Source organism: Falco punctatus (assembly GCF_963210335.1).
Source record: "Falco punctatus genome assembly, chromosome: 7".
NCBI classification, from domain to species: domain Eukaryota; kingdom Metazoa; phylum Chordata; class Aves; order Falconiformes; family Falconidae; genus Falco; species Falco punctatus.
This window is the reverse complement of record NC_137587.1, coordinates 12,115,206-12,142,487: the sequence shown is the minus strand read 5'-3', so window position 1 is coordinate 12,142,487 and position 27,282 is coordinate 12,115,206. Positions and strand designations below refer to the sequence as shown.

Below are 27,282 nucleotides of genomic sequence, written 5' to 3'. Positions count from 1 at the left end.
ACCATGAAAGGAAGTGTTGACCAACTGCTTGCAAGAGCAGCAGGTGCTCTGGAAAAGCAGGGTAGATGGCTACAACTGTGCAAGGTTCTCCATTGCAAGTGTGTTTTAAGACGGCAGGTGCGCATCCAAATGGCATGCAAGCTGTAGCCTTGCACGGTGCCCAAACAACAGCCATGCCATGGCTCGCTCTTGCAGTTGAAGTTAGACCTGCAAGACTCATTCTCCAAGCAAAGATCACTGAGTGTCCCCACCTGCCTGAGTCTGGGCACTTCGCTAAACCTGACAACTAGTGTCATCCATGTCAATAATTTCCCAAATTGCAGGATGCACAAACTCACCGGCATTGGGCCCATACATGCAGCTTGCTGTGTCCTGTTCTGCCAGGTGCCCCCACAGTGACATGTCACCCCAAGGCTGTCCAGGGGCAGGCAGGATAGCTCCGGGAAAAGCAGCCCAAAGTCACGCAGCAGCCCAGGTGCGGTGCTGAGAATGGGGATGCTCCTGGGTCTCTGCTCGCTGCCACAGGCAGATTTTCTGGGTACCACAGCAGTCCACAGATGATGTAGGTGAGGTTCACGTGCTGCAGGAGCCTGCAGGAGTGCCCTCCAGCCCGGGTTGCTCTACCCTCAGGCAGAACAGCGACAATGGAAAAGGGACCTGCAGGTACCTGTTCCTCACCTGCTAGGAGACAGAGCTCAAACGTCATCATACAAAGTCCTTGAGATCAGCAGCTGACACAGCAAATGGAGACTGTTTGAGTCCTAAGACTGCAAGGGAGAAGTCTCCTAGATACTCCCTTGCCCTCTGTGCCTGCCGCACAGGGTCACGCTTGGCAGGCTCCTGGCATGGCTGCTCCATCCGGAGGGGTCCAGGCCCTCCAAAGTGCTGAGCCAGCTTGGAGAGGACGTGCCTTCTGCAGAGGCTGGGGAAGCCCCCACCTCCTCCAAAATGGCCTCGCTACATGTTCTGGCCCTGATTTGCTGACAAGGGGAATGAAAGGAAGCTGAGACTCCAACAATTTTCATGTGCTCCCTGGGCATATTCGCAGAGACTCAGCAAAGGAAATACACTAACAATAAGGGGGGAAATGTTTGGCTTATGATATTAACATATTTATAGCAGCAAGAATACTATAGGTCTCAACCTTATATAAAATTCTGATGGACTGCCAGTTTTAAAAGTGAAAGAAAAAAGTTTGCAAGAACTACCCATGGTATTTTATATTAATAATAAACACATCTAGGCTCAAGTACTGACATTCCAAGCGCTTGAATTTACAATCACATTAGTTAAGTTCTTTCAGATGTGTTGAAAGAATTAATGACTCAACGGAGAATTTACTTACAATACATTCGGAAATCAACACAGCTTTGCAAAGGGGAGAAAATGTTCAATGGAGGTAGCAAATGCTGACTTTTGGATGTACACACGCACATTCTCTTTAATCGGGACATGAACTGGGGGAGGGAGCAGAGGTTCCTGCCTTCAAAACCCATATGCTCATGAAGGCTAACTTCTGATACCCTACTGTATATTTCTTCATCATTCCCTTTTTCTTTCCCCCAGTATTATTTCCATTTGTAATTAAAGATTTCCTAGAAAACAGAGAGCCTAGCCAGCTGCATGGCTGCTCCAGACAGGAGGGACAGCAGGATGCGCTCCCTGCTTGAGATCTGTTTCAGCTTTACCTAGAGGCTAGATCCAAAGGGGCATCAGGCTCAGAACTGCATCTCCAGAGTCTGAGACAAGACGAAGAGATGGAGAATCCACCACATCAAAAGGTTTGGGCATCAAATAATAGGATAAGTGTAACCTGCACAAACTATCCGACAGGGAGAGGGTACAAAAGGAGCTACTGATACCTTGTCCCTGTGGAAGATGTGGGTTCAGCTCTTTGCTGTGTAGGAAGACGAGGGGTGTTGCTCACACAGAGCAGTGCCAGGCTGCAGGGTCCTCCTAGGGTACAGGCTTACCATGCCCAGCCTGCTGCATGGTGAGTGCAGCATGAGTACCTGCGAGCGTGCTGGGCCAGAAAGAAGAGAGCAGGGAAGGACAACCACTCGTGACAGTGTTGGGCTGAACTTCACTCCTCAGGAAGGGCAGCACTGGCCTAGTCCCACACCAAGTGTTAGTGGTCCCCATAACCATTCACTGGATTAGGACAACCCCAAACCTCTTCACTTCCATGGAGTACCTCTCCCACTGAGGCTCCAATATCACACTTACGATGACACAGGACATGTCATCCAGTCTGGTCAGTCACTACTCTATGCTCCAAGAAAAAAAAAATAATTATTTCTACCTCCACCATTCCTGGCAGACATTTCTCCAACCACAACCCATGGTAATGGCACCTCCACAACTTCAGGCACTCTGGTGGTTCAGTTTCCCAGCCATAAGAAAGTTAACTGGCAACTTCCTTGCTGCCGTTTTATCCCATAATTTGTGTGTCACCCATCACAAGTATAGAGAACAAACTACTTATTCTTTGCAGTAACCTTCCCTGTATTTTAAGAGTTTTACTGTGCTTTTACTTCCTCCTTTGCTCCTCTCCCCACTCTCTGTAGCCCTGGAAGAAACATCCCCAGGTCTTTTAGCTTGTACTCACAGGTCATGTTGTCTAGGTCTCTGATCATACTCGTTCTTTCTAGTGGACTGATAGAGGAACAGGGTTTTTCCATGTCTTTGTTGAAGACAGCTGAGCCACAATATTCCAGTTCAGCTAAATTTCCTCTTGAATCCATGAAATTGTATTTATTCCCTTGGAACTGGAACAGCTTCAATGGGTTAACCAGAAAGGTCACACTCCCTCACCACAAGGACATGCTGTGTAACTTAATACTCAGGATCTTGTCCTAGTGGGTGACTGAGGCCAGTTTGAATCTCCTTGGGTAAGCCTGGTGTGAGATCCTCATCATCTCCCTCCAAGCACTGACAGCCGGGGACCAGCGACGGGCAGAGGCAGGCAGCTCCTCTCCCTCCTGCTGTGGTCCACACGGGATCCAGGCCCAGAAGATTCATGGCTGCTCAGCACTGTGAAGACTGAGGCAGCTCTTCACCAGCTAAAAGGAGATCTGTGAGTGCCCTGGGAGCTTTGTTACAATAAATGTCAATGACTGTGGTTGTAGGCAGGAGGTTGGAAAGCTCCAAATGTAGGTCTCTGGCATGGAGGGTAGCACTTGGGCACCCAGGGGAACGTGGATGACAATTAGTTATTACAGTTTAATAAGATGAGCTGCTCAGCTAATGGTGGCTCAGAGCCCTCCATCTCCCCAGCCCCGGGAGCAATTCACAGCCCAAGCACTACATTCACACCGCTGCACCACCGATCACAGCACCGGCTTGGCTCGAGCCCTGTCCTGACCATGCATTGGGATTGCAGCACAGGGAGCTTAAAATAAGTAATCAGCCTTTCCCCAGTCAAGCAAAGATATTGCAGGTGAGGACCAATGGAGCGGGAACTAAGTAGAAGGGGAAATAAAACATCTGAAGAAAGAGAAATCAAAACAACTTTCTGTATTGACACTTGTTTTTAAACTAAAGACATAATTATCCTGTTGCAAGCCTTGGCTACAGAGAAAAACATCTTGTTGGGAACTAATTAAAGAATTAGCCAGTGTTTAGCTTCTCAAAGATAAAGGAGCATAAGCTTTGAAACAGAAGTGTTTGCAGTGAGCTTTTGAAAGCTCTCTAAAGACAGCCAAGCTTAAGTCTGTTAAGCCTCTTCCTTCACCTATTAAATGTCTGTTCAGATGTCTTTTTTTTTTTCTTTCTTTCTTTTTTTCTTCTTATAAGAGAAACCCCTGGTACCTCTTAACAACAGGCATTTTCTTTCTTGCTTGGAGCACAAAGTGATGTGCAACCATACAACACAGTGATGAACACGGGACATCCATGAACCACTATTAATGTGGGACAAGTGACCAGGCTGGCATGAAGTACAACATTTAGTAAATAAAAAGCAACCCACTGTCACTGCATGCCACAACATCACTCCGAAGTTACACTCTGACCAGACCCGGCCCAGGCACATCCACCTTGCCTGGCCCGCCTGGATCAGCACTCCCTGTGTCACACAGACAACCTCTGGGTGCTGTAGGGGATGCCCAGTCCCTTTCAAGAAGCTGACCAACTTTTTGGTCACATTTGGAGTAACTTTCATCCAAGTTTCCCTGCCTGTTTGGTCACCCCCTTGCTGGGATGTCTTTTATCAGTGGAAATTAAAACTTTGTCTATGCAGGTGGAGAAGCTGAACATTTTGCAGCCCAGTTCCATCTACTGGTACCTTTCTGACTAGTCTGCTGGGCAATCAGTGAACTTGTCTATATTTCCTATGGTCCACTGCAGGGGCCAGAGAATGGTAGCTCTTAAAATACATCGATCCACAAGGAGCTCCTGTAATCCCTCTGCCAATTACCCCCTAACTTAACACTCTGAGAACCCTTATTCTCCAAGTACTTACTTCAGGCATCGGATCTGCACTTCTCCCAGTGCCTCCGCTGCCCACATCTTGGTAGGGCCCAGCAGCTGACATCTGAGCTCCTGAGATCATTTGGGCTCCACTGCCTAAGTGGTCCTCCCTTTGCTCACTCACCTGCAAGCCACGAGCATCCTCACTGCAGCCCCAGCTACGCACTCAAAGGTCCTACCACTTGCAGTGGGTTTGAAACAGCAAGGATGCTGCCAGTTTATCCCCTTTGTATACTGCATATAATAATTTTGTATAATAACCTTCTGCCCTCTGTATGGACAAGCCGCCAAGACAGAATGTTTAAATACAACGTGGGAGCTCTAATTCTCCCCTTGCTTTAAGAATCCAGTTTCTCTTCCTGCCAGAAAAGCTTCATTCAATCTTCTGTTCTTACTTTTCTGGAGGTATTTTTGATTCAAGCTCAAGAACAAAACCAAGCCTTGATTATTTTCTCCTTGATTTCACATGACTACAACGTATATTGAAAAATGAAGATAGTTTCAAGATAAAATGTGAAATTTGTCTTTGTCTCTGGGGGGAAAAATACTTTATTGGGGTAACAGCAGCCACTGAGGAGGAGGGCAGGTGTTTCCCACAGGTGATCAGGAGACTTTACCGCTACAGGGAAATACCAAGCTCTTGGGTACTTTGCATGTAGTTAGAAATAGCATGATTGACAGGTTGATCAAGCCTGAGGTTTTGGCTAAATGTGAAGTGTCAGTACCCTTTTCTTTCCCTTTCTCTTTTCCCTTCTTTTTTTCCTTTTCCCTTTTTCCTTTTCCCTTTAAGATCAAATATGGAAGTGTTACGCAGTTTTCCTGGATTTCAAAAGTTCTTAAGTTTGTTTTCAGGTTTCCACACTAAAGGTCCTTTCTTATCTCTGCCATTAGGTCTGGCCAACAGCTAGGCCACGGGCTCAGAGGTCCCTTCCAGCTACTGAGGTCCCGGAGCAGCCGGACACACACTTGCAGTGATGCAGGACACTGCCTGAGGCTGCTGAAGCTCATCCCGGGCCATTTGCCCCAACAGGGTGGTGCACAGGGGCTCAGCCCCCACAGCTCAGCAGCCGGCAGTGAGGGGTGGGCAGCAGCAGGGAGGTGGGCAAAGACCTTGAGTCCCAGGTAAGAGCTTTACACCTTTTGGGAATACCCCTCTGGAGACATTCTTCAGAGCTATCAGGTCTGTCGCAGGCAGCACCTGTAAAACAGCCCTCAGCCTTGCCCCGTGGAGGCATTTGATGAGAGATGAGGTGCAACAGAGTTAAACAAATCCAGGGCCAGCAACAGTGCGACAGCAGCATAGCACCTACCTTATTTCCTGCTTTCCATGCTCCTGGCTGACATGCAGCAATGCCATGGTGCAAAACAGCTGGCAGAGGTCGGGCAGGAGAGCTGGGGGCTGCTGTGCTTTACTACAGTGCTGCCGACCAGCCGAAGCCTGCTTCTTCATGGGACTGCTGCTAGTAAGTGTTAGCTGAGTCATGAACAGATGTTATATGATGTTTTTATAACTGCCGCTCCTTCAGTTTACTTAAGGAAAAAAAAAAAAAAGAAAAGAAAAAAAAAAAAGAGATAACTTTCAGGAACACGTTTCAGGAACAGTAAATATTTTAACTATAGATCCCTTCCTATGTCAGTCCTGGCAGAGGGAATGAGTCCCTCCTGTGCACTGGAAACGCAAAGTATCCTTCCTCCGGTAACAGTAGTTAGTGAAGCAGCCTGGGAGGTTAGCTGAGCCGTAACAAAGGCTTGACGGTAAAAATTACTGCAGTCTAAATTATTCCGCTTTCAAAAGATACGCTTATGTGGTTTCATTTTGCAGTCCTTCTAGGAAAAAGAACTGGTTTATATTACCGACATTAGTTGGTAGCAGAGGAGCAACTTTCATTTTTCTCAAATTAATTTCCCTTGGAAATCAGCTTCCTTCTAGCTGCACAGGGAAAGAAGCACATGCACACACACACTTAGACACGCTCACGCACGTTCACGCATGCTCATACACGCACACACACACATACCTGTGCCTACCGAGACCGGCAGACCCTCAGATGCTTTTCTCTTCCCACAGCTGCCGAGTCGCTGCTACAGCACTGCCAAGATGTAGCTGTTTTCTTATACCGGTATCAGAGCAAGCGAGAGGGACCGGTGACAGTAACATGTCATCGCTCATAAATGCTACTGCCTCGATGTCCTCTGCCAGGGAAGGGCTGGGCAGCCGGCCTCTGCACGGGCTCCCGTGGCCGCGTGTATGCTCGGCACCGGGCGCTCTCCTCTGGGATAACTGGGGCTTGGTTTCAAAAGCAACTTTTCTTTGCCATGAAAGCAAATTTGTGGCTACGACTGAGGAGCCGTGGTGGTGGAGCTGTGGAGACAGCCTTACTCCGCAGAAAGGGAGAGAAAATAAAAGTGGGACAAAACCAGCCGTTTGCCATAGGAAGGTGGGACAGGAGTTACAGAGAAGGGTGGCCAGAGGGGACTGGGTGGTTACGTGGTTCATCCAGTGAGGGGTGGCAAGTCTGTCTACACCAACGGCTACACCCAGGAGTCTGTCTCACCCAGCCTTCTGTAAAGCTCACCAGCACTGGCGATGCTATCACCACCCCACATAGCCAGGGCTGGGATGTGCCTGTGCTCCCCACCGAGCGAGGCACTCGGGCACACTCTTGGGAGGCTGGAGATGTGTGAGTGACTTCCCAGTGCCTAGGGGGAATGAGATCCTTCTCCTCCCAACTCCAGCTGCAACAGCTGTCATGGAAGGGGAAATGGCCCCTGCCAGTTCCCATATGCGCCACCATCCTAAATCTTTTAATATTTTTGTAAAACTTTTTTTACTGCTTCCATGCACTGGAGGGATTTGACTCTTTAACTGCTTACAAGCTGTAGGCATTACTTACAAGATGCAGGGTGCAGTACTGGGTGCTGCAGCCCCCACTGGTTGCATTTACAGTTCCCTCCCTAGCACCGACATCTAAGAGACACGCACTTCTGAACGCTACATCAGCCAGCAGCCCAGGCACACAAACATCTCAGCCAGGCCACCACAAACACTGAAGATGAGGTGAAACGCCCCCTTTTTGCACAGTCCCAGTTCAATCTGCAGTTCCTGGACAAGCGCTGCTCCAAAGCGGAGATTCATTGCTTCCCAGGGCAGGGTATTTAACTCGCTGCTGATTGTTCCCTCACACAGTTCCCATACCTACCTGTGTAATGCTCTGGTCAGAAAGAAAAGCCTGGATGGAGGATGGCTTTGCTCCCTCCCCCCAGCATCCTGATGGGAGCTGTGAAGTCAGTCCCCTCTGCCAGGAGGGGGCAAAGCCTGTGGAGGGTGGTCACAGTTCCACGTTGTAACCCCCAAATGCATAAATGCTAGGGTTCCCACTCCCAGCTTTCTGCATCAGACTCCCCAGCCGATTCCTGGGCTCTTCCAGGTTGGCAGGATGACATGCCTGGTCCTGAGCACAGCTCAGTGCCAGCGGCTGCTGTTCCCAGGGTGCTGGGCAAATTTGTCCATCCCACTCCGGAGCCCACACCACAACCCTGTGGTCAAGTCTTGTGCTAGCCCAGGTCTGCTCTCACCTGTTGCTGTCATACGTCCTGTTAACGGATAAGTGTAACAACACCACCTGCCACAGCAGTGCCACCAGCTCCGTAGGGCAAAGGAGACCTCTTCTGAGTAGAGTCGTCCCTTCTGCTGCTTCTTTGCCGAATGGGATGATGATTTCTCAGTTGAGAAATCTGTGCTGCATACAGCATTATGGTGTTTCAAAGATCATGTAGCAGCAATGCTTCATAGCTCATGGGGCATCAGGGACGAGAAAAATGCTCTAAGTCCACAGTTCTGGAAGTTACTAAACAGTAGCAGCTGTATCAGAGAGGCAAGGCTTGTAAGGGGAGATAGTATTTTTTATTAATCAGACTGACAGAGTTGGGAAAAAAGAGACACATTCAGGCACGGAAACCCTTCTGTTTAAATGTACTGACTCTACTGTTTGGAGATCTCTTTCCCCTTAAGTGCTCTAGTTCAAACCCCCATTCCAATTTTGCTATTCTGAGGTGTTTTAGCACAAGACACTCAGCAGGTATGAGCTGAGAAAAACGTCAAAATTAAAGTAAGAGCAGCCACATGTAACCACAAGTGATCTTCAGACCTCTGTTAGCTTAGACTACAGGGTTTTTCTTCCCACGCTTCTCACCAGCCAGCCATACAGTAGGTTTTTAAAAGCCAGCCAGATTAACACTTTCCCAAAACCTTTAGGACCAGGTAGCCACACTCTGACTCCTCTCCTGCTAAATCAGTCTCCAGGGTGCTGGCTAAGATCAGGGACCACAAACCACCTCCTCTCACACCGCTAGAAGGAAGGTTTACCACTGTGGGTGTCGAGCAAAGGAGCAGACCCGCATGCTGGCAAGGACTGGGTTTGCCACCGCATGAGAATTGCTGTTGGCCTAGTGTAGTTTATTTAGCATCTCCAGCATTGTTTCAAATAAGCACACATGCAGATGAAATTAGCTCCTTTTTCCACAAGACAGATTAAAAAAGAAACATCCATCTACCCTTTGTGAAAGGGGATGGGAGTTTTACCCACTCTCTGAAGTGGAAGTACTCCACAGAGATGAAATTATGTGGGAAAAGGAGACTCAATTTTTACTAACCTCTCCCACTGTCACACTACTTCATAATTTTCAGTGCAACCTCTGCTATGAGATGCATTCTCAAGAGTCATGGGAATTGTCGGTGCAAGTATATTTAGCCATGCCCCATTGGGTAGGTGGGGGAGGAAAAAGACCCCTAAATAGCTGTAAGATAACAATTACTGCAAGCACATTTGCTTAGAGAAAGTTTAGTCAGAGTTCAGAGAAAAGATAAGTCCTTGGCAGCTGGATGGCCAGCTGCTTCTTCAGCTGTCCCCACAAACCCTTAGTCGGTGAGGAGCATGCGCAGCAGAGAAACCCCTCTGCTTTCCTTAGGTCTTCTCCACGTGCTCTAGGCACTCCTTGGTGCAAAAGAAATGCTTAAAAAAGTGGCAAATTACCTACAATTCTCTCCTCTCTTTAACAACAACAACAAAATTAAATCCAAGCCTTCCATAACAGAAAGCATCTTTTACATAGAGGGGAAAACTCCCACTATTCACAATATTGCAAAAGAATCAAAAAAGTTCACAGCATTTTAACAGACCAGTAAAAAAAATGTCCTGGCTTTCATTCAACTGCAATGTTAGTGGGAGTAGGGAGAAGCCTGGCCCACGACTGCAGGAGAAAACTGTGGGATTTGGGCTGGAAAAGTAGCAGGAGGAGGATGTGAATGTTGTTAAAAATAAAACTTACCAGACAACAATTAAATCACGATAATGTTATCTGATTCAACAGGAGTGTGAAAACAAATGGGCATTTCAAGAAGAGGGTCACTAGCAAGGTAAATAACTTCAAAATAGCAGGAAGCGACCAAGCAAACCTGCCAAGCTGATGGCAACAAACAGAGCTCCCCCTGGCAGCGGAGCACAGCGGTGGCTGGGGACTTTGGTGTCACCTCCGTGCATCACCACCACCCTTCATCCACCTGCTGCAACCCTAGCTATGGTGAGACACAAGACGAAGAGATTTGCACAGGACAACGTTTAACATGACCCAGTGTTTATTGACTCCTGCCACGTTTTGCCTTTTTTTTTTTTTTTCTTTTTTTAATAGTAACACAAAATGTGATGTATGGTAAAATACTACAAGGGGTTTCTATATCAATCTGATGCAAAGTGCCAGCATTGTTGACCAGCATACAACCTGACAAGAGAAGATGTAGTCATAACTCACTCTCAGATATCTGCTGGGAGTACATCACAGTCAAAGTAGAACTAGTTATTTGCCTGCAAATAGATACATTTTCTTCTAGATGCAAGTGGTGTTAGAGCCAGCTATTTTGCAACAACAACAACAAAATACATATAATATATTCCAACATTTTTAAAAATACAATAGGAAAGGACTAAAACCATTTAAAGAGAGAAGGAAAAAAGAACAGATCTTTTTAGACACTACTTTGCAGAGGCCATTCCTCATAGAACCAGAAGTAATCTAGAGAAAATAAGATTTATTAGAGGCTACTTTGCTCAAAAGGCCAGTGGCTACAGGTTTAAGAATAAAAATAGTCTCTTGATTTTCAGTACTGTCTCCTGGCCTTTTTCCTCCCTGCACAACAAAAACCACCTGTTGGAAATTGTGGCTTAGTGGCTCTGCATATTTTGCCAATGCAATTGCATTTGGAAAGGCAACCATATTTCTTAAAGAGCCATGAAAAACTTGCATCACATGCACATGTGGCATGTAACATCTTCACAGATATGAACGGTGAAGGCACATTACCTAAAGGTTAAAAAAACAAAAACCAAAAAATAGCAAAGCTTTTGGAGGACTAAAGATTAAAAGTGTCTTAGAGATAACAACACTCTTTTTCACAACCAGGTGACAAGCACTGTTGAGCCATAGATGTTTCCAAGTGTTTGCCATGAAGACAAAACAGAAGGAAAGGGAAAAGTCTCCTTGAAATGCCCTCCCCCCTAATTAAACTACAGCATCTTCCAGGAGATCATCTCACCGATTTGGAAACAAGCTAAAGGTCTGGAACTGGTTTCAAAATCCTGTGCCCTCAACCTCTTTTGTACTTAATTATATGTGTTAATAAAGAAAAAGACAATGCGTTCTGCCACAGAATAATTGCTCTATCTCGATCAGGAAGATATTGGCTAAAAATGGAAATATGTACTTTATTTACAATAAATGCATCTATACTGCTCCATCCGTCACACACATATTGCTGACCTCTGCTGAAGCTAGGTGGTAGCAATAGCAGTAACCAAAGTACCTTTCTTTTCCAACCTTTATACAAAGCCTTTCTCCTCCGACCCTATAGTTTTTCTACTGTTCTGGCCTCCAGTGAGATGTATGCTAACATCCCTTTCTAGTGCATTTGTTTTAAGATTACAGTTTCTAAAGGCAAAACAAGACTTGTTCTGCTCTGTTTTAGCTGTTTTACCCCCTTTTAAAATCATGTTAGAATTTCAAATTAACATGCCATTATCAATTTTGCATAGTAGTACAACAGGTTGGGTTCCCCCCTTCCTTTTTAAGTAATCATCATGTGGGCCCCCTTCTTCTACACCTCCCATTTTTCAGAGGGTTACCTCTCACTCTCTGGGAAGAGCCCTAACTCATATTCCTCCCACAGGAACGCTACAGAATGAGAATTTCAAGTTACCCTGAAGTTTTCTTCAAGTCTATGTTGTGCTGCTCAGAAGCAACTGTAGTGGAATAATTTTTTTTTTCTAATATTAAATGACATTTATCAGATTATTTGGGGGTCTTTTAGTCTTGAGTTGTAAGAATAGTTCTCACACGTGGTCCCTCATAATCCTCTCTTAAGGTGCATGGTGGTCAGGCTAAACAAAGTCTAGCCCATAAGACCATAGCTGGATCTCTGGGAGAAGCCAGAGAGAATGAGGGATTTGTTAGCACTATTGTATTTACATTCAGAACTCAAGGGCAGGCTGAAGGATGCCCAGCTCTCTCTTCTCTTTTTTTTTTTTTTTTTTTTTTTTTAAATAAAGAGACAGAACTGCTTAAAAATACTCCATTTCTATTACCATTTTTATGTCATGAAAGTTGGTTCTTTTCAGTCCTATACAGTTGTTGCCCTTCTTTCACTGACATTTAGTAGTTACCATTGCACACTACCTTTTCATTCCCTAGCTCAAGTGGGACAGAGCTGGCCCGCGGACCCGTCACTAGCATGTCAGCCCAGCACAGCACGGTGAGCTGGTCCAGGGGCCGGTGGTTCAGATCACCTTCACTGCTGCAGGCAAGTGGCACCAGACAACATGGGACACTGAAGAGGGCATCTATTTGGAATGTTTAGTAGGGTCTGACACACGCACTGACAAAGCCAGAAAAAAAAAATGAATGCAAGTGAGAATATTAGGTTGAGAACAATTAGCGTGAGTAATAAATACACCCACTGCCAGCTCCCAGCTTCATTAAGAGCTATTCTGAACTGCATAGTTAAGTGCTGGTTGTAGAAGATTAGGCAGATTGGAAATAGCTTACCAGTTACTCATTGAGTCTAATAAGTTTTTAAAAAAATGGAGAGGGAAAAAAAAAAAAAAAAAAAAAAAAAGGTGCTTTGCCATTTGAATAACTCTGATCTTGTGGCTTGGGCACAGCAGAAATAGTTACCTGGCATAACAGATCAATTGAAACGGAATTGCTGTTTCATTCAAATTACATATGTGTGAAGTTAAATGAGTGTGTTAACTAAGGATAACCAGCATAGAAATCAAGTCAGAGTTACTCATTATTTATCATACATTTGTCAGACTGCCAGACATATCTTTTCCTTTCAGATTCATATCTGTGTCATACAAAACAGATGGACAAGTCACAAAAGGAACACTTAACTTTACCGTTGTGTTGGCCTTTAGTGCCAAGGCATTGTGTGCCACCAGCCTTCCAAGTTTACCAAACTTTTGGGAGAAAACAGCTGCTTTACAAAACCATGAAAATAGAAAAAGTACAGCCCATCCTGCTCAGAACAGAAAGGAAATGGTTTAACAAAGTTGTGGACAAATACACAACTACTTCCCCATCGGTCCTGGGACAGAAAGGGCAGTGCAACTGCACAGCTAGGACTTGACTCTTGAAAAGCAGACAGTCTCCAGGAAATGCAATGACTGTGTAGACAAAAATCTGTTTGGAAAGTCGTGGTATCGAAGAGCTGAGCCAATGTTCTGTGCAGCAGAGTGATGAACAGTACATTGACAGGCCCACGTGGGACAGACCATAAGAAAACACCCTACAACAATCCAGTTTAATTTCACATTGCCAATACCTCTCCTTGCCCATTAGCAGTCTGCCACAAATTCTAAACTTGTAAAACTCCCTCCCATTGAGCTAGATTATTTTTCCCCTATAAAGTGCAAATAAGACTCAGGTTTTTACCACTAGTTCCAATGATCGTTATCTTGGTTACGAGAGAGATCAAAAGCCAGTTGGCTGAGCCACTACCACTAGGCTTAGTGATACCCCCCCCCTTTTTTTTTTTTTAAAAAAAAAAACCCTGGTAACTTTTTCCAGCAAAAGGCAAATTAAAAACAAGTTTTTCTTCTGCCAGATGCACGCATGACAGGAGGCTGCCTTAAGTACCATCAATATAAGATGCACATGCTAGACACAACCAGCACATTCTTGTGTATAACAAGAATTTGCCCATGTTTGCTGGAAATGGAAGTCATCTTTGGGATCTTAATTCCTCACGAAGAGTTCAGGAACTGTTGATTAGTCTTCATTAAGAGGCGCTTCTTTCTTCCTTGCATCTACATCAAAAAGATGAAAGAAGGAGAGGCAGTTAGCCAGAGGGTTCTGACAACATTCATTGGAAAATTCAGAAACAGAATAAAGTTGGTTTGTTTTCAGTGGTCAGCGCTTTCTATTTCAGACTTGTGATACGAATTCACTACATGGACTGAGATGCTGTATGAATCCACGTATGATGCATGTATGAATTAAGATATTCGTGCCAAAGTTTTGTGCGTTTGCCTTGTTGAAACTGAAGGTAACTCATGAAGTATTTAAGTAGCCCAATGAACTTTCAGACTGTAGATCTGTGATGCTTTCCCCCTCCACTCTTGGCCCCTTGTTCCTGATCCCCTTTAAGGCTGAAGCTCTGCATACCAGCTAGAGAGATAACAACAGTCTGCTCTGAAAAGCATTTGACTAATTACGACTTTGCTGCTCCCCAGCTGCCTAGCACACATTTTAAGAGACAAGTGCCTTCCACATTGTATTTTGAGGAACTGCCTGAGGCAGTCCCTGAAGACCAGATCTCGAACAGCTCCAAACAGCAAACCTTGGAGCATAGCCCCAGGCAGGGTGTTGAAGCACATGTGGACAACTCAGTCCATTACTCATGCCATTACTATGGCAGCGTGGCTGCTATTAGGAAAGCTGAGGTCACCTCTTCCCAGGCTTCTGCAGAAATGCCTCTGGGCTGACTTTAAGCTTTCTGTGAGACCCAGTTGAACGTAGGCAGCTGTTGAAGTCCACCATGATCACTCTAGCAACTACTCGCCAAGAGACGAACTTACATATTCTAAACTTAGTTCCCTTCCAACTCATAATCTCTACGTTCCAAGGTCATCAAGAATATGCTCCGTCAGAAATTACTTTTATATTAAAGACAAATCCCTTTTGCACTACTGCAGGCCCCAGCTGCCCTTCACTAATACAGAAGACAGGATCTATTCGGCCAGGACATGATTATGAAATGGTGTAAGTCTCATGACTTTCTGTAAACAAAGTTTGGAGGAGACAAAATATACTTCCCAAATAACAAGAGCTTAGAGATTCCCAGTGACTGGAGCAGCCACCTGGGGTGGGACAAAATCTCGGTCTCAGCAGCCCATTTGGGAGAGAAATCAGAAATCACCTCTCCCGTGTTCCCCATCACGCTCATCATGGATACTAGGGACAGGCCTGAATCTTCTGCTGTCACTATTTCTCCACTTCGCATAAAACAACTGACTAGTGATTAGAGATGAAAGAGCTTTCTGAAAATGAATGTCCCACCCATCTAGCTACAGAGCTATTCCCAGTCTGTCTCTGACTTCGAAAGTATCAAAATGCACTACAGTCTTTCTGGTGAACACATATAAAAGAAACATACCAGTTAAGTTCCTGAACTTTTTTTTGGCTTCTGCTCTTTCTTCAGCATCAAAATACCACACAGTCATGGCATATCTATAAAAGAAAGAAATCTTGTATTTGTTTCAACTTTCACTATTAAAGTAAGAGTTCTGGAGCTCTACGCTCATGGAGAAAGCAAAAAACCAAAACTCAATTAGAAGATAAAAAAACAAGATGCAAACGGCACGTCTTTACAGACACATACAGACAGCATTTTAAATGTGTTTTCTTAAGTAAGAGTGAAATATAGGTGAGAATTTCTGCTTGGAGGCATAAAAGATGCACAGCCCCTGGTTACAGAGGGCAAAAGCAGCTTACTGACCTTTGCCTGTTTTTTCTGTTCTGGGACGCCTGCAGGCAACTTAGGGGTTGCCCTGCGTCACATCAGCTTTTCATAGCCTGTTGACAGATGGTAGCCCCAAGAATCCCTATAGTGTTACGAGGGCAAAAGTATAACCCAGAATCTCCCAGCTAAATAACTGTGCCTGGCTTGGAAGATTTCTCCTGTCAATGGTAAAACAGCTTTTTTTCCATCACACAAGGAATCTTATCATTCAAGCTTGTTCTTCCTCATTTGAAGAGAGAATTCCCAGTAACTCAAAAACAGAAAATACTCCAAATCCAGCTATCTATTTTTAATATACATGTGTACTTAAACAAACAAATGACGGCCATAATTTTAGGTACAAATATTGGTAAAATGGATGGTTTGTTTTCTCCCGGCCAAATATCAATACCAAATATGCTGCTTACCTGGTTGCATAAGAAGGCTGGACTTCATGTGGGTTCCTTCGATCTGACCAAAAAAAAAGTAATCGGTCAAAAATTGGCTCAACATCTGCTACATAGGACTTTCCTTCTGGGAATATCCGAAGTATTCCACCATGCAGCTGAAAGAAAATGAAAGGTTGCATTTTACACCTACGAACACCCACTCACCAATGTGAACAATTACTTATTTCTCCCTCCTCAGCACCCAACAAATGGGGAATAAATCTAATGATAACAGAGATAGCTATATGACAACACCGGAAAAATGACACACTAAATCTCTTGGCCACTTTGTTTTTCCCAGAGAGTTTATAATGTTTTAGCATTGGCTGACAGAGTTCCCTGGGATATAGTTCTGAAGGGCCAAGGGGCCCAGGCTGGATGTTCCTCAAGGAGGAAGCATTAAAGGTGTGGAAGCAGGCTGTCCCCACGTGCCAAAAGGCGAGCTGGCAGGGAAGACAACCGGCCTGGCTGAACAGAGAGCTTTGGCTGCAACTCAGGGGAAAAAAAAAAAAGGAAGAGTTTACTGCCTTTGGAAGAAGGGGAAGGCAACTCTGGAGGACTATAAGGACATCATGAGGTTATGCAGGGTGAAGATTAGAGAGGCAAAAGCCCAGGTAGAACTCAGGCTGGCCACTGCCATAAAAGATTAAAAAAAAAAAAAAAAAAAAATGTTTTTACAAATACATTAGACACGAGACGGCCAAGGATAACCTGCATCCTTTAGTATGTATGTGTTGGGGGGGGAACTTTGCCACAAAGGATGAGGAAGAGGCTGGGGTACTTAATGCTTTCTTTGCATCAATCTTTAATAGCAAGACCAGTTACCCTCTGGGTGCTCAGCCCCCTGAGCTGGAAGGTGGGGATGAGGAGGAGCAGAATGAGTCCCCACAGTCTGGGAGGAAACAATTAGTGACCTGCTGCTCCACTTGGACATGCACAAGTCTATAGGGCCAGATGGGATCCACCCGAGGGTACTGAGAGAGCTGGAAGAGGAATTTGTCAAGCCGCTCTCCGTCATTTACCAACAGACCTGGCAAACTGGGAGGTCCCAGCAGACTGGAGGTTAGCCATATACAAGAAGGGATGCAAGGAGGATCTGGAGAACTACAGGCCTGATCAGCCTGATCTCAGTCCCAGGGAAGGTTACAGAGCAGATCATCCTGAGTGCCATCATGTGGCATGTGCGGGACAACTGAAGGTTCAGGCCCAGCCAGCACGGGTTTATAACAGGCAGGTCCTGCTTGACAAACCTGATCTCTTTCTATGACAAGGTGACCTGCCGAGTGGGTGAGGAAAAGGCTGTGGATGTTGTCTACCTGCAACTTAGTAAAGCCTTTGCTACTGTCTCCCACAGCATCCTCCTGGAGAAACTGGCTGCTCGTGGCTTGGACGGGTGTGCTCTACACTGGGTAAAAAGCTGGCTGGACGGCTGAGCCCAAGGAGTGGTAGAGAATGGAGTTACACCCAGCTGGTGGATGGTCACAGGTGGTGTTCCCCGGGGCTCAGTATTGGCACCAGGTCTGTTTAGTATCTTTATCAACAATCTGGACTAAGGGCTCGAGTGCACCCTCAGTGAGTTTGCAGATGACACCAAGTTGGGGGGCAGTGTTGATCTGCTGGGGGCAGGCAGGCTCTGCAGAGGGATCTGGACAGGCTGGATGAGCCAAGGCCAGCTGTATGAGGTTCAACAAAGCTCAGTGCCGGGTCCTGCACATGGGTCACACCAGCCCCACGCAGCGCTACAGGCTGGGGGCAGAGCAGCTGGGAAGCTGCCTGGGGGAAAAAGACCTGGGGTGTTTGTTGACAGCTGGCTGAATATGAGCCAGCAGTGTGCCCAGGGGGCCAAAAGGGCCAACAGCATCTTGGCTGCTATGTGAAACAGTGTGGCCAGCAGGACAAGAGCAGTGATTGTCCCCCCGTACTCAGCACTGGTGAGGCTGTGTCCAGTTTCGGGCTCCTCACTTCAAGAAGGACATAGAGGTGCTGGAACATGTCCAGAGAAGTGCTCCAGACCCTTCACCAGCTTTGTTGCCCAAGTCTTACAAGGAACAGCTGAGGGAACTGGGGTTGTTTAGCCTGGAGAGAAGGTGGCTCAGGGGGGACCTTATCGCTCTCTACAGCTGCCTGACAGGAGGCTGTAGGCAGGTGGGGGTCGGTCTCTTCCTCTTCTCCCAGACAAAGGACAGTACAAGAGGAAATAGCCTCAAGCGGCAGCAGGGGAGGTTCAGATTGGATATTAGGAAAAATTTGTTCACTGAAAGAGTGGTGAAGCACTGGAACAGGCTGCCCAGGGAGGCAGGGGAATCACATCCCTGGAGGGGTTTAAAAAACACAGATGCGGTGCTTAGGGATGTGGTTTAGCAGTGGACTTGGCAGCCCTGGATTAATGGTTGGACTTGATCTCAAAGGTCTTTCTCAACCTTAATGATTCTATGAGGATAAATATCTGGCTAAAGTAAATGAACCAAGATAAAGACAACACTGGACCTGTAACAAACACTGGGGAACTCCTGAGCTCCCAGTGACGTCTCTAGAACCAGGGAATACCACAAGGCAGGTAAGGCTGCTCCACCTGCCCAGCCTCCTCCCAGCTGCTCCACCGCATCCCAGCAATTGCTAGATCCTCCTTACGGTATCTCAGACCCTGCATCTGATCACATAAGATTTAACTTTTATGCCCTGGGAAGACTGAAGTCTGTTCTATTGTTGGATTTATAATGCATTTCTGAGATGTTTGTTACATCTCCCAGCCAGTCTTTTCCCTAGTTACGGCATAGCCTGGTTTCTCTACCACATCATTTCTCTCTTTCTACATGCCACGAGTGTGCCAGGGAAAGTGTCTGGTGATCTGAACACACAGTAGAACTTCAAAAGATGCCCGCGAACTCTGCCTCCTCCCTGCTGCTGTTAGAGAGCTCTTTAGAGGCTTTTATGCTGCACCACAGAGCGCAGGGAAGATGCTGTCAGCCCAGCACTGACCCGACTTCACACCTCCACATGGCATGCAAACCTCAGTAAGAAACTGTCAGGCCAGGTTTAAAGCAACGTGGTTGCTTTCAAAGACCGGTAAGGTTATATTGCATCTCCTCCAGCATTTGCATAAAATTACCATCACACACATATAATACTCTCCACCAGCATCCTGGATTTCAGTTAGCTTTCTTCATCCACTTGGGTGCTTCCTCACTATTAGAGTAAGAGTGCAATGCACAAAATTAGGTATTCACATATTCTCCTACATATCCTCCATTTTATTACACTGAGGTATTTCACTGTCGTACTCTCCATAAAGGAACGTGTTTTTCACAAACAGCATGTTTTTCATTGACATTGCCTCTAAATCTGAACTCACTTTTGGGGGTTCATAGTTTTTACACGTGCTTAATGAGCACCAAACTAGAGTGGCCACGACAGGTTAGAGACAAAACAAACATTTGGCAACTTTTAATAGATAATCCACATGAATGGTTTGTGTCGCATTATGACAATAAAAGTGTAAAGAGTCATCCTGTAATTTCACAAACCCTTATTCAGTTTCTAACGTAAAGGTATGGTAAATTCAAGGCTGACTTTATTGCCTTATAGTTTCTTTCTCCCTGTATTACAAGCACACCATTCTGTTAGGAGACCCACTGGTGGAGTCAAAGATGGAGAGGACCAACCAAGCCATGTGCTCGATGCTCTTACTAAGTCCCATCACTTCATAAATAAGAAAGCCACAACAGTAACTACTTGAAGATCTTCTGCATGTTAGCCTGAAGGAACAGTATCAAGAACACTAGAGCCCCAAGTCTGGGCTGTCATTTTATTCTGCTTCCAGAATCCACTTATTCTTTAGTGGATTATGTTTTCTTTTCTAGTGGTTCATTGTTCTTTCCTCTAAACAAAGTGTAAAAGCCAGCAGGCCAGTGCTTAGAAGCTTCATTCTATAGCAACAAAACAGTATGTGTGTGGGATGGGAGAGAGAATTATAAGGGAACAGTTCAGATTCTTACTTCCAAAGGGTTGCCATAAACACCAAGAAAATAAATGTAGAAATGAAGAATGGACCAGCTGTTTGAAAGTTCAACAGAGTTCACAGAAGCAACTGACAGCTCCAGAGCTCTGTTTCTGAAGTAGTTTTTCCTTCATGTTCTGCCTCAAACCTGTGGCTTACTCACCTTGGAGTCCCAGTTCTTATTCAGGTAATAAATACAGGTGATGCAACGCCCATCGCCATTTGGATTGTCCACATGACGAACATACCCAGTTCCATTTCCAGGATAGCAAGCAACCATAGCCTGAAAGATAAAAAAGATCGTTAAGTTAAAAAAAAATAATAAAAATCAATCCTACAGGTTGCCCATCTGCAGTTTTTCTTTGCTAGGCATTCTCCCACCACCAGTTTGGCTCAGTATTTTTTGAGATGATCAATGCAAAACCTGCAGCAGACACCAACAAAAGGTATCTTTGCACAAGCTTCTTTCACTGGATGAGTCAGCCAGTATGAAATAAATATCTTTTATATTTCGCAATATATACAATAAAGTAGGAGACAAAAATACTGAATTAAACTAAAACACTAGTATACATGATACAAGCTTATTTCTCTCTACAAGCTATGCGACTTCAAAGGCAGTTTCACCTAAATTTTGCTTGGGTTTCTAAAGATGAGCAGTCATTGCTAAACCAATTTGCCAGTCATAATGAAAGTAGCAGGCATGACATCCTGGGATTGCTTTACCACCACCATTCTCCTCTATTCATATCTTTCAGTCCCTGTCATTTACAACTCTATGGTCCAACACAAAATGAGGGTCCCCAGGAGATGTGGGTAGAAGTCCACAGAGCAAAGTCTGCAAAAGTCTGCAGCTTTGTGCTGTGTTTGCACAGGGCAGCGCATGTTTGCTTTCATGGACTGAACCACAGAACTAACCAAACAGCTTTCAGAAGCATACTTCTCTCTTTGATCATCTCCAGACTTGCTGATACAATCACATAATTCATAATTTGTTTAGTTTTCACCTTGAATGATGAGACAAGCCTCACATGAATTACTCCAAACCACACAACAGTCACAAGGTCTTAAAAGGGTTTTTAGAGCAAAAACTTACTAAACTTGAGTTCACACAATTTGCAGCCTAAGCAGGATGCAAGGAAGAGAAAGTGAGACTGCTTGGTGCAGGATACCCGATATTTGTCTCAGTCACGTCTTTAATATTGGGACTACTTGGAAGTGATATCAGTCACCTTCCATGGAGTTTACTCCAATAGAGCTGTGGCAATAGAAGTCTTGTTCCCACTCCTCTGACACATACTTTCATTGCTTGACAGTATTAGCAACAACTGTGATGGGAGATGAAGGGCTAAGTTCGGCTGGAAAACTGGACACAGTATCCAGATACAGTTTCCCCAGGACTGAGGAGAGGGCAGTAATCACTCCCCTCAACCTATGTGCTGCGCTCCTGTAAACAGTGCCCTGGATGCTGTTGTGCAGGGTTACGCTGCAGGCATGTTCAGCTCACTGCCCACCAAGACCACCAGGGTCCCCAGGGAACAGAGCTGCTCCCCAGCCTGTACTGCTGCAGGGGGCTCTTTCTTCCCAGGGGCAGGACTCTGCATTGTCCATGTTTAATTTGAAAAGGTTCCTGTTGGTCCGTTCCTCCAGCCCTTTCAATGGCAGCCCTGCCCTTGAGTGCATCAACTGGTCCCCCTCAGTTTGGTGCCATCTCCACACTTGAGAGAGTGCACTCTGCCACTTGCTTTGTGTTACTGATAGAGGTGGTTAACAGGTCAGGTTCCATGAGAGATCCCGGCGGTGCTCCATTTGTTACCAGCCTCTAGGTATAATATGACTGATTAACCACCACCCTCCAAGCACAACCATCCAACCAGTTTTTTACCCATCTAGTTTTCCATCCACCCAGCCAGCCCATAACATCCTAACTTCAGGTACAGGAGTCTTGCACACACCTGTCCCACAGAACGAGGATGAGATTGTGCACCACTTGCATGATCTGCCCACAATAACCTGCCAAGCACAGCTGACAGCACACGAGATTGACAGTAGAGGCTTTACTAAAGGCAATAGATTTTTCTCTAGGAACCTCCGCGGGCTGCGGGGGGGTGTCTGCTCCCCTGTGGGCTCCGTGGGCTGGGGGCACAGCCTGCCGCACCGGGGGCTGCACCTCGGGCTGCCGGGGGGTCTCTGCTCCGGCGCCCGGAGCCCCCCGGCCTCCTCCTGCCCTGGGTGCCGGCAGGGCTGCTGCTCTCACACAGTCTCACCCCTCTCTCCAGCTGCGATTTATTGCGCAGGTTTTTCCCCCCCCTCTGAAATACGTTACCCCCAGGCGCTGCCACCGTCGCTGACGGGCTCAGCCTTGGCCAGCGGCGGGTCCGTCTTGGAGCCGGCTGGCATCGGCTCCATCGCCATGGGGGAAGCTGCCGGCAGCTCCTCACACAAGCCACCACATAGCCCCCCACTGCCAAAACATGGGGGTGCCATGCAACCCCAACACACCCTGGGAGCCAAGAGCGCAGAGGAGAGGGCGCAGCGACTCCAGCAGACGGACGGGCAGGGAGAGCTGTGCCGGGGGAGCGCGGCTGCTGCCGAGGGGACGCACGCCTTACCCAGCCAGCGTGAGGCTCGCCTCAGCACAACTCTGCTAATCATACCAGAGGGATGATGCATGGCAGGAATAAAACTTTGTTGACTGATAATACCTCATTTTTAAGTTGATGTACAAGGCAAAATTATGGAGGCTCAAAGGAGGTCTCTTTGGAGAGCAGACATTACTCCAAGATTACTGAACTGCCTAAAAATCAATCCAATATTACTACTATTTTTTTAATGCCACAATCAAAAAGCTGCTGAAAGAAGAACAGACTGCAGGCCAGATCCTTAAAGGGACTTTGGTGTTTTACTTACTACCAAAATCTGGGCAGAGGGCCAGAGTTTTCCCCAGCCTCCCCCACATAATATGTTCTCTTAGCAGAATATGTGCTTTGACTCAGATATTTATGCATTATTTATTTACAGCGTGCACCTTTTGCAACTGCAACGTAGAGTCCCAGGGGATGAAGCAGTAGAACAATTCCCCATAGAATCCGACAGCACTGGCCACACTCTAGCTTAACTTTAAAAAAAGAGAAAAAAAAGTTTTCTAGTAGCAGCAGTGAAGGGAGAAAAGCAGAAGTGAAATATCCTTTTTCCTGGCGTGACAAATATTTGAATGAAACCTTAAACAATGAAGGGAAATCATTCTGGTCCTCCTAGAGCCTGTTGAAATGATATCAAGCTTTATCAGAGCACTGGCTGGAGCAGCTCCAGAGCAGATCAAGCTGGCCTCAGCAGGGATTCCAGCTGTTAGCACTACTTTTGGATTCATTCAAAGCAAACAAGAAACAGGAGATGAGATGCGTGACCCAGACTTAATTTAGGTAATTGGTATTTGCCAGTTCAGCGCATGGGCTAGCTACAAAAACCAGAGGGTAGATCATAATAATCAAGTCATTTACCAGGTGAGCAAGCTGAGTGTCAGAACAAAACAAACAAAAAAAGAATTCCTATACTTTCAACTATTGTTCCCAGAAGAGCACACTCTGGTTTTGGAAGCACCTCCCTTCATTAACCAACTCCAAACTTAAACTAGCTATAGCAGGCAGTAGGAAGCAGGAATGTACATAACTTTTCTCTTCCTCACAATACAACCCATTACAATGGCTGTTAGTTGGCTTAATTTCCTAGTGTAAGCACTCAAGAGCAAGCTCAGCAACACCACCACCCCCATTATAAGTTAAAAAAAAAATTAGTCTTAAACAGCTGAACAGTCAAAAATTCTGATACACAAATGCATGCCTTTGCAGTCGCACATACCCCCATAGTTTGAAGACCAATGCTCTGGTGGTCTAGTCAACAGTCATAAATTAAAACCCTACAAAACTTGGAAAATGTAAAGCAAATCAAGACTGCAGTTTCTGCACTGTCATTTTCAGAGATGTGAGGTTTCCCAAGAGGGTGCAAATCAACTACCAGTTAAACAAGCAGTAATTACCAGCTTTAGTAAGTAACCAAGAATCATCAGTAAATTCAGCACTGCACAGAAGCTTGCAAAAATAAGTTATTCATCATTCAGTTTTTAAGTATTACACTCAAGTCAGCCAGAGAAATCTGCAAGTCAAACTGCAAGACACCAGCAAAGTTTGGAGGCGGATAAAAAACAACAGTTCCTTAGAGAGGATTTTTCCTTGCCTCCTAGTGCCTCTAGCAAGGGGAAAAACAAATCCTTCTAGCTGATAGCCAGGACCATGCTGTGCGGCATCATTCTGCTGTATTTCATAAAATAAGCAGTGCTCGAGTAGACTGATACTTGGAACAAAACGCTTCAGAGAATACCTCAGCTGGCAGATGCTCCTAAGTGGAAATGAACAGTGCTTAACAGGAAGCAGTGATGGCAGCAGGTCAGGAGATGCTCTCCGTGCCTACTAGCAGTAAGCCCCAGTGTACTCCTAGTGCAGACCGTATAGGTGGTATTGAAACCCTATACTGATCCCGTATTTTCCTCTCAGAACTAGTATGACCTTAGCAACCAGCAGAGGAAACTTTGACCTCTGTAACTCTACCCTGCCAACACCAACTGCCCTTCCAGATTAAGCTAAAGACTCCACAATATGCTTTTCCACCTTCTGTACCTGATTTGTCCTATATATTATTGCACAGCTCCTACTTTTGAACCCTGGTGTAGATCATCCCTGCGTACAGCTTGTACATCAAGTAGTTAAATTCAGAAATTTGTAAAGTCTGTTAGATGAAAGGCAGGTACTACACAGACACAAGGCAACACTGATCTATAATATCACTGTCATGGCTCTCTAGAAAACAATGGTATTAAGAATTAACGGTGGTCTAACTACTGCAGCTTTCAAATACATTTTTATTTTGCTGCACACTCCCAAGTTTCCCAAATCTCAGTCCAAGACATGGTTCTCAGTCCTGAACTTGAGCTCAAACAAACAAACAAAAAAAAAAAACCACCACACTTGAATCAGACTTTAGGAAATGAGGACTACAAGGATTCACCTGATTGACGTAGGTCTGAGCGCATATCATGCTCAACCTGATTTTAGTTTGTAGACACGCACAGTCTGTACAGCCAGAAAGGGAAAGGCACACAGCATGCTCTACAATAAAAGAACATGAGCAGTCTGACATTTCACGATCAAAGACAAGAGATTCTCAGTTGAGGCTTGTCTGACACACAGGCACAACGGGGTGTATCTTAAGTACTTTCTTGTTGCACCCAATTGTGCCCAAGTGTTTTCTACTATGTAGCTTATAATGGTTAAGTATAAAATATTCATGAACATTATTAAATATTAGTTTGTTTGAATTAATGAAAAGTTAAAACGCTCAACTGCTACACTGAAGCATGACCTAGGAAGGTTGGTCTAATTTAATACTCTGTGGAGATGGGAGGGAACAGAGAGAAGAAAATTATGTTAAAACAGCAAAAAAAAAAAAATCAGACATCAGCACACACAAACGCGCCTGTTGGAAAGGGAGCCACCAATTTCAAGCAGGGGTAAAACCCTGCTCATTTCAGTCACACAAAACATGAAGTGGGCTACTATAGCAGTGAGAATGCATGAGAAACCAGTACTTCATTTTCTTCCTCCATAACCTGGTTATCAGTCTTCAATCAAGCAGCTGTTACAGAGCTAAACCTAGCCACCTCCACCCTCTTTGATCAGCTTCTTGCTCAGAGGTGGAGGCAAGAGAGGGGAAGAGTTACGTGAGGAAGGAGTCTGTACCTAGACATTAAGAAACACTGGGGAAAGTGCTAGAATTTGGCAGGGCAAGACACCTGCACCTTTCATCTTCATACAGAGGTCTAAACTGAAGCCATATGGAAGGCATCTAAAAAGCAAAAAAGCCAACAGAAGTAACAACAGAAACCCTGGGGCAGTTACTGTCTTTCATGAAATACAAAGCAGATCAAACTCCGCAAACTCAGCCACAAGCAGAGTTTGCTGAACACTTCCTTCATTAGCTTGCAGGAACAGACCCACGCAAGGACGGTACCTTGGATGCAGGTGACAGCTGTCTGCTGAAGGGCCAAACGCGCCATGGCAAACAAGATATGAAAGACTGATAGGACCCTGTACCAGCAGGTGACTCATCTGAAGCACTACACTTTAGATTGCGACGATCACAGCTAATTTTGCTTCTTGCTCTTGTATTGTATCAGTAACCCTGAAAATTTTAGGGGAAAGGAGAAGGCGTTTCTATGGCCAGAGAGGCAGCCACACAAGTAAAGATACAGTCATGCTCAAAAGTTCTCAGCAACACAATGCTGTTTCTGCAGTGCCCAGTACCACCTCTTTCTAATAATACCCTCCTGCTGGGCAAGTATTTGTAAGTGTACAAAAACCATGTTTCCATGGATAGCATTTTAGCCAGGTGGTCTGGTACTTGCTTCTCCCTGCATGTACGCGACCTTGATCATCAGATTCAGATCTTCCAAGAACTGCAAATCTCATCTCTCCCTTTTTATTCTATTTGATTATTCATATGTACCACTGCAGCTTGATTATTGTTTCCAGGTACATAGAGGCACACTTTGGAGAATTTTTTTGAGGAACAGCCTGAGAGTGGGAATTGTGGGAAAGACTACTGTTCTTATCTGCAGGAAAGATATGGAAAGATACTGGTTAGTAGAAAACTGCTCCTGCTTATTAAAAATCTTCTAGAACTAAGGGTAGAAACAAAAAACTACCCATAAAAGATCTTCTTATGAATTATCTCCATGCCACACAGCTGTTGATGACTGGCATGTTATCTAGTGGTAGCTCAAGGAGCCCATAATAAGCTTTCAAATCTTATGGAATCTGTCTGTAAGGAAGCTAAATCACAGATTGATACTACATTAAAAATGAGCTCCCTATTAAATGAATCTGTGATGGGGCTTAGGAAGCTTTTCTAATGATTGGCAACAAAATTTAGTTCATGGCCTGAAGAGTCCCATTAACATGAAGGACAGCTTCAGCCTGTGACTCTTATTTCTTTTCTTAGCAGAACACCCACTTAGAGATAAATCTGGATGCCCTTCAATTTCAAGCTGGCTGCCAGGGCAGTGCTGCTGTGAAGTGGGAAGGCATGGAACAGCCATGCCTCGTGTCGGTGGTATGCGACTGCCAAGAGAACAGGGAGCATTTGCGAGCCAAGCTTTGGAGGCAGTGGAGAGTTTTGTTGAGCTGTCCCTGTTGCTGGATCCTAATGCGAAGGGGATCTCTGGGATCCTGAAGTGAAGAGGCAATTCAGGAAGCTGTGAA

General features: G+C 45.4%; 1 protein-coding gene across 1 annotated transcript in view; it reads right to left on the bottom strand.

The window, feature by feature from the left end:
* Positions 1–13,568: 13,568 nt before the first annotated feature.
* EGLN3 (egl-9 family hypoxia inducible factor 3) overlaps positions 13,569–27,282 on the bottom strand; it is a 28,397-nt gene continuing 14,683 nt past the window's right edge. Inside the window, exons 2-5 of the mRNA XM_080397049.1 lie at positions 20,133–20,252; positions 15,952–16,088; positions 15,179–15,252; positions 13,569–13,829 (exon numbers count right to left, since the gene is read on the bottom strand). Coding sequence (XP_080253175.1) covers positions 13,792–13,829; positions 15,179–15,252; positions 15,952–16,088; positions 20,133–20,252 — 369 coding nt within the window. The 3' untranslated portion in view covers positions 13,569–13,791. The remainder of the gene's footprint in view (positions 13,830–15,178; positions 15,253–15,951; positions 16,089–20,132; positions 20,253–27,282) is intronic.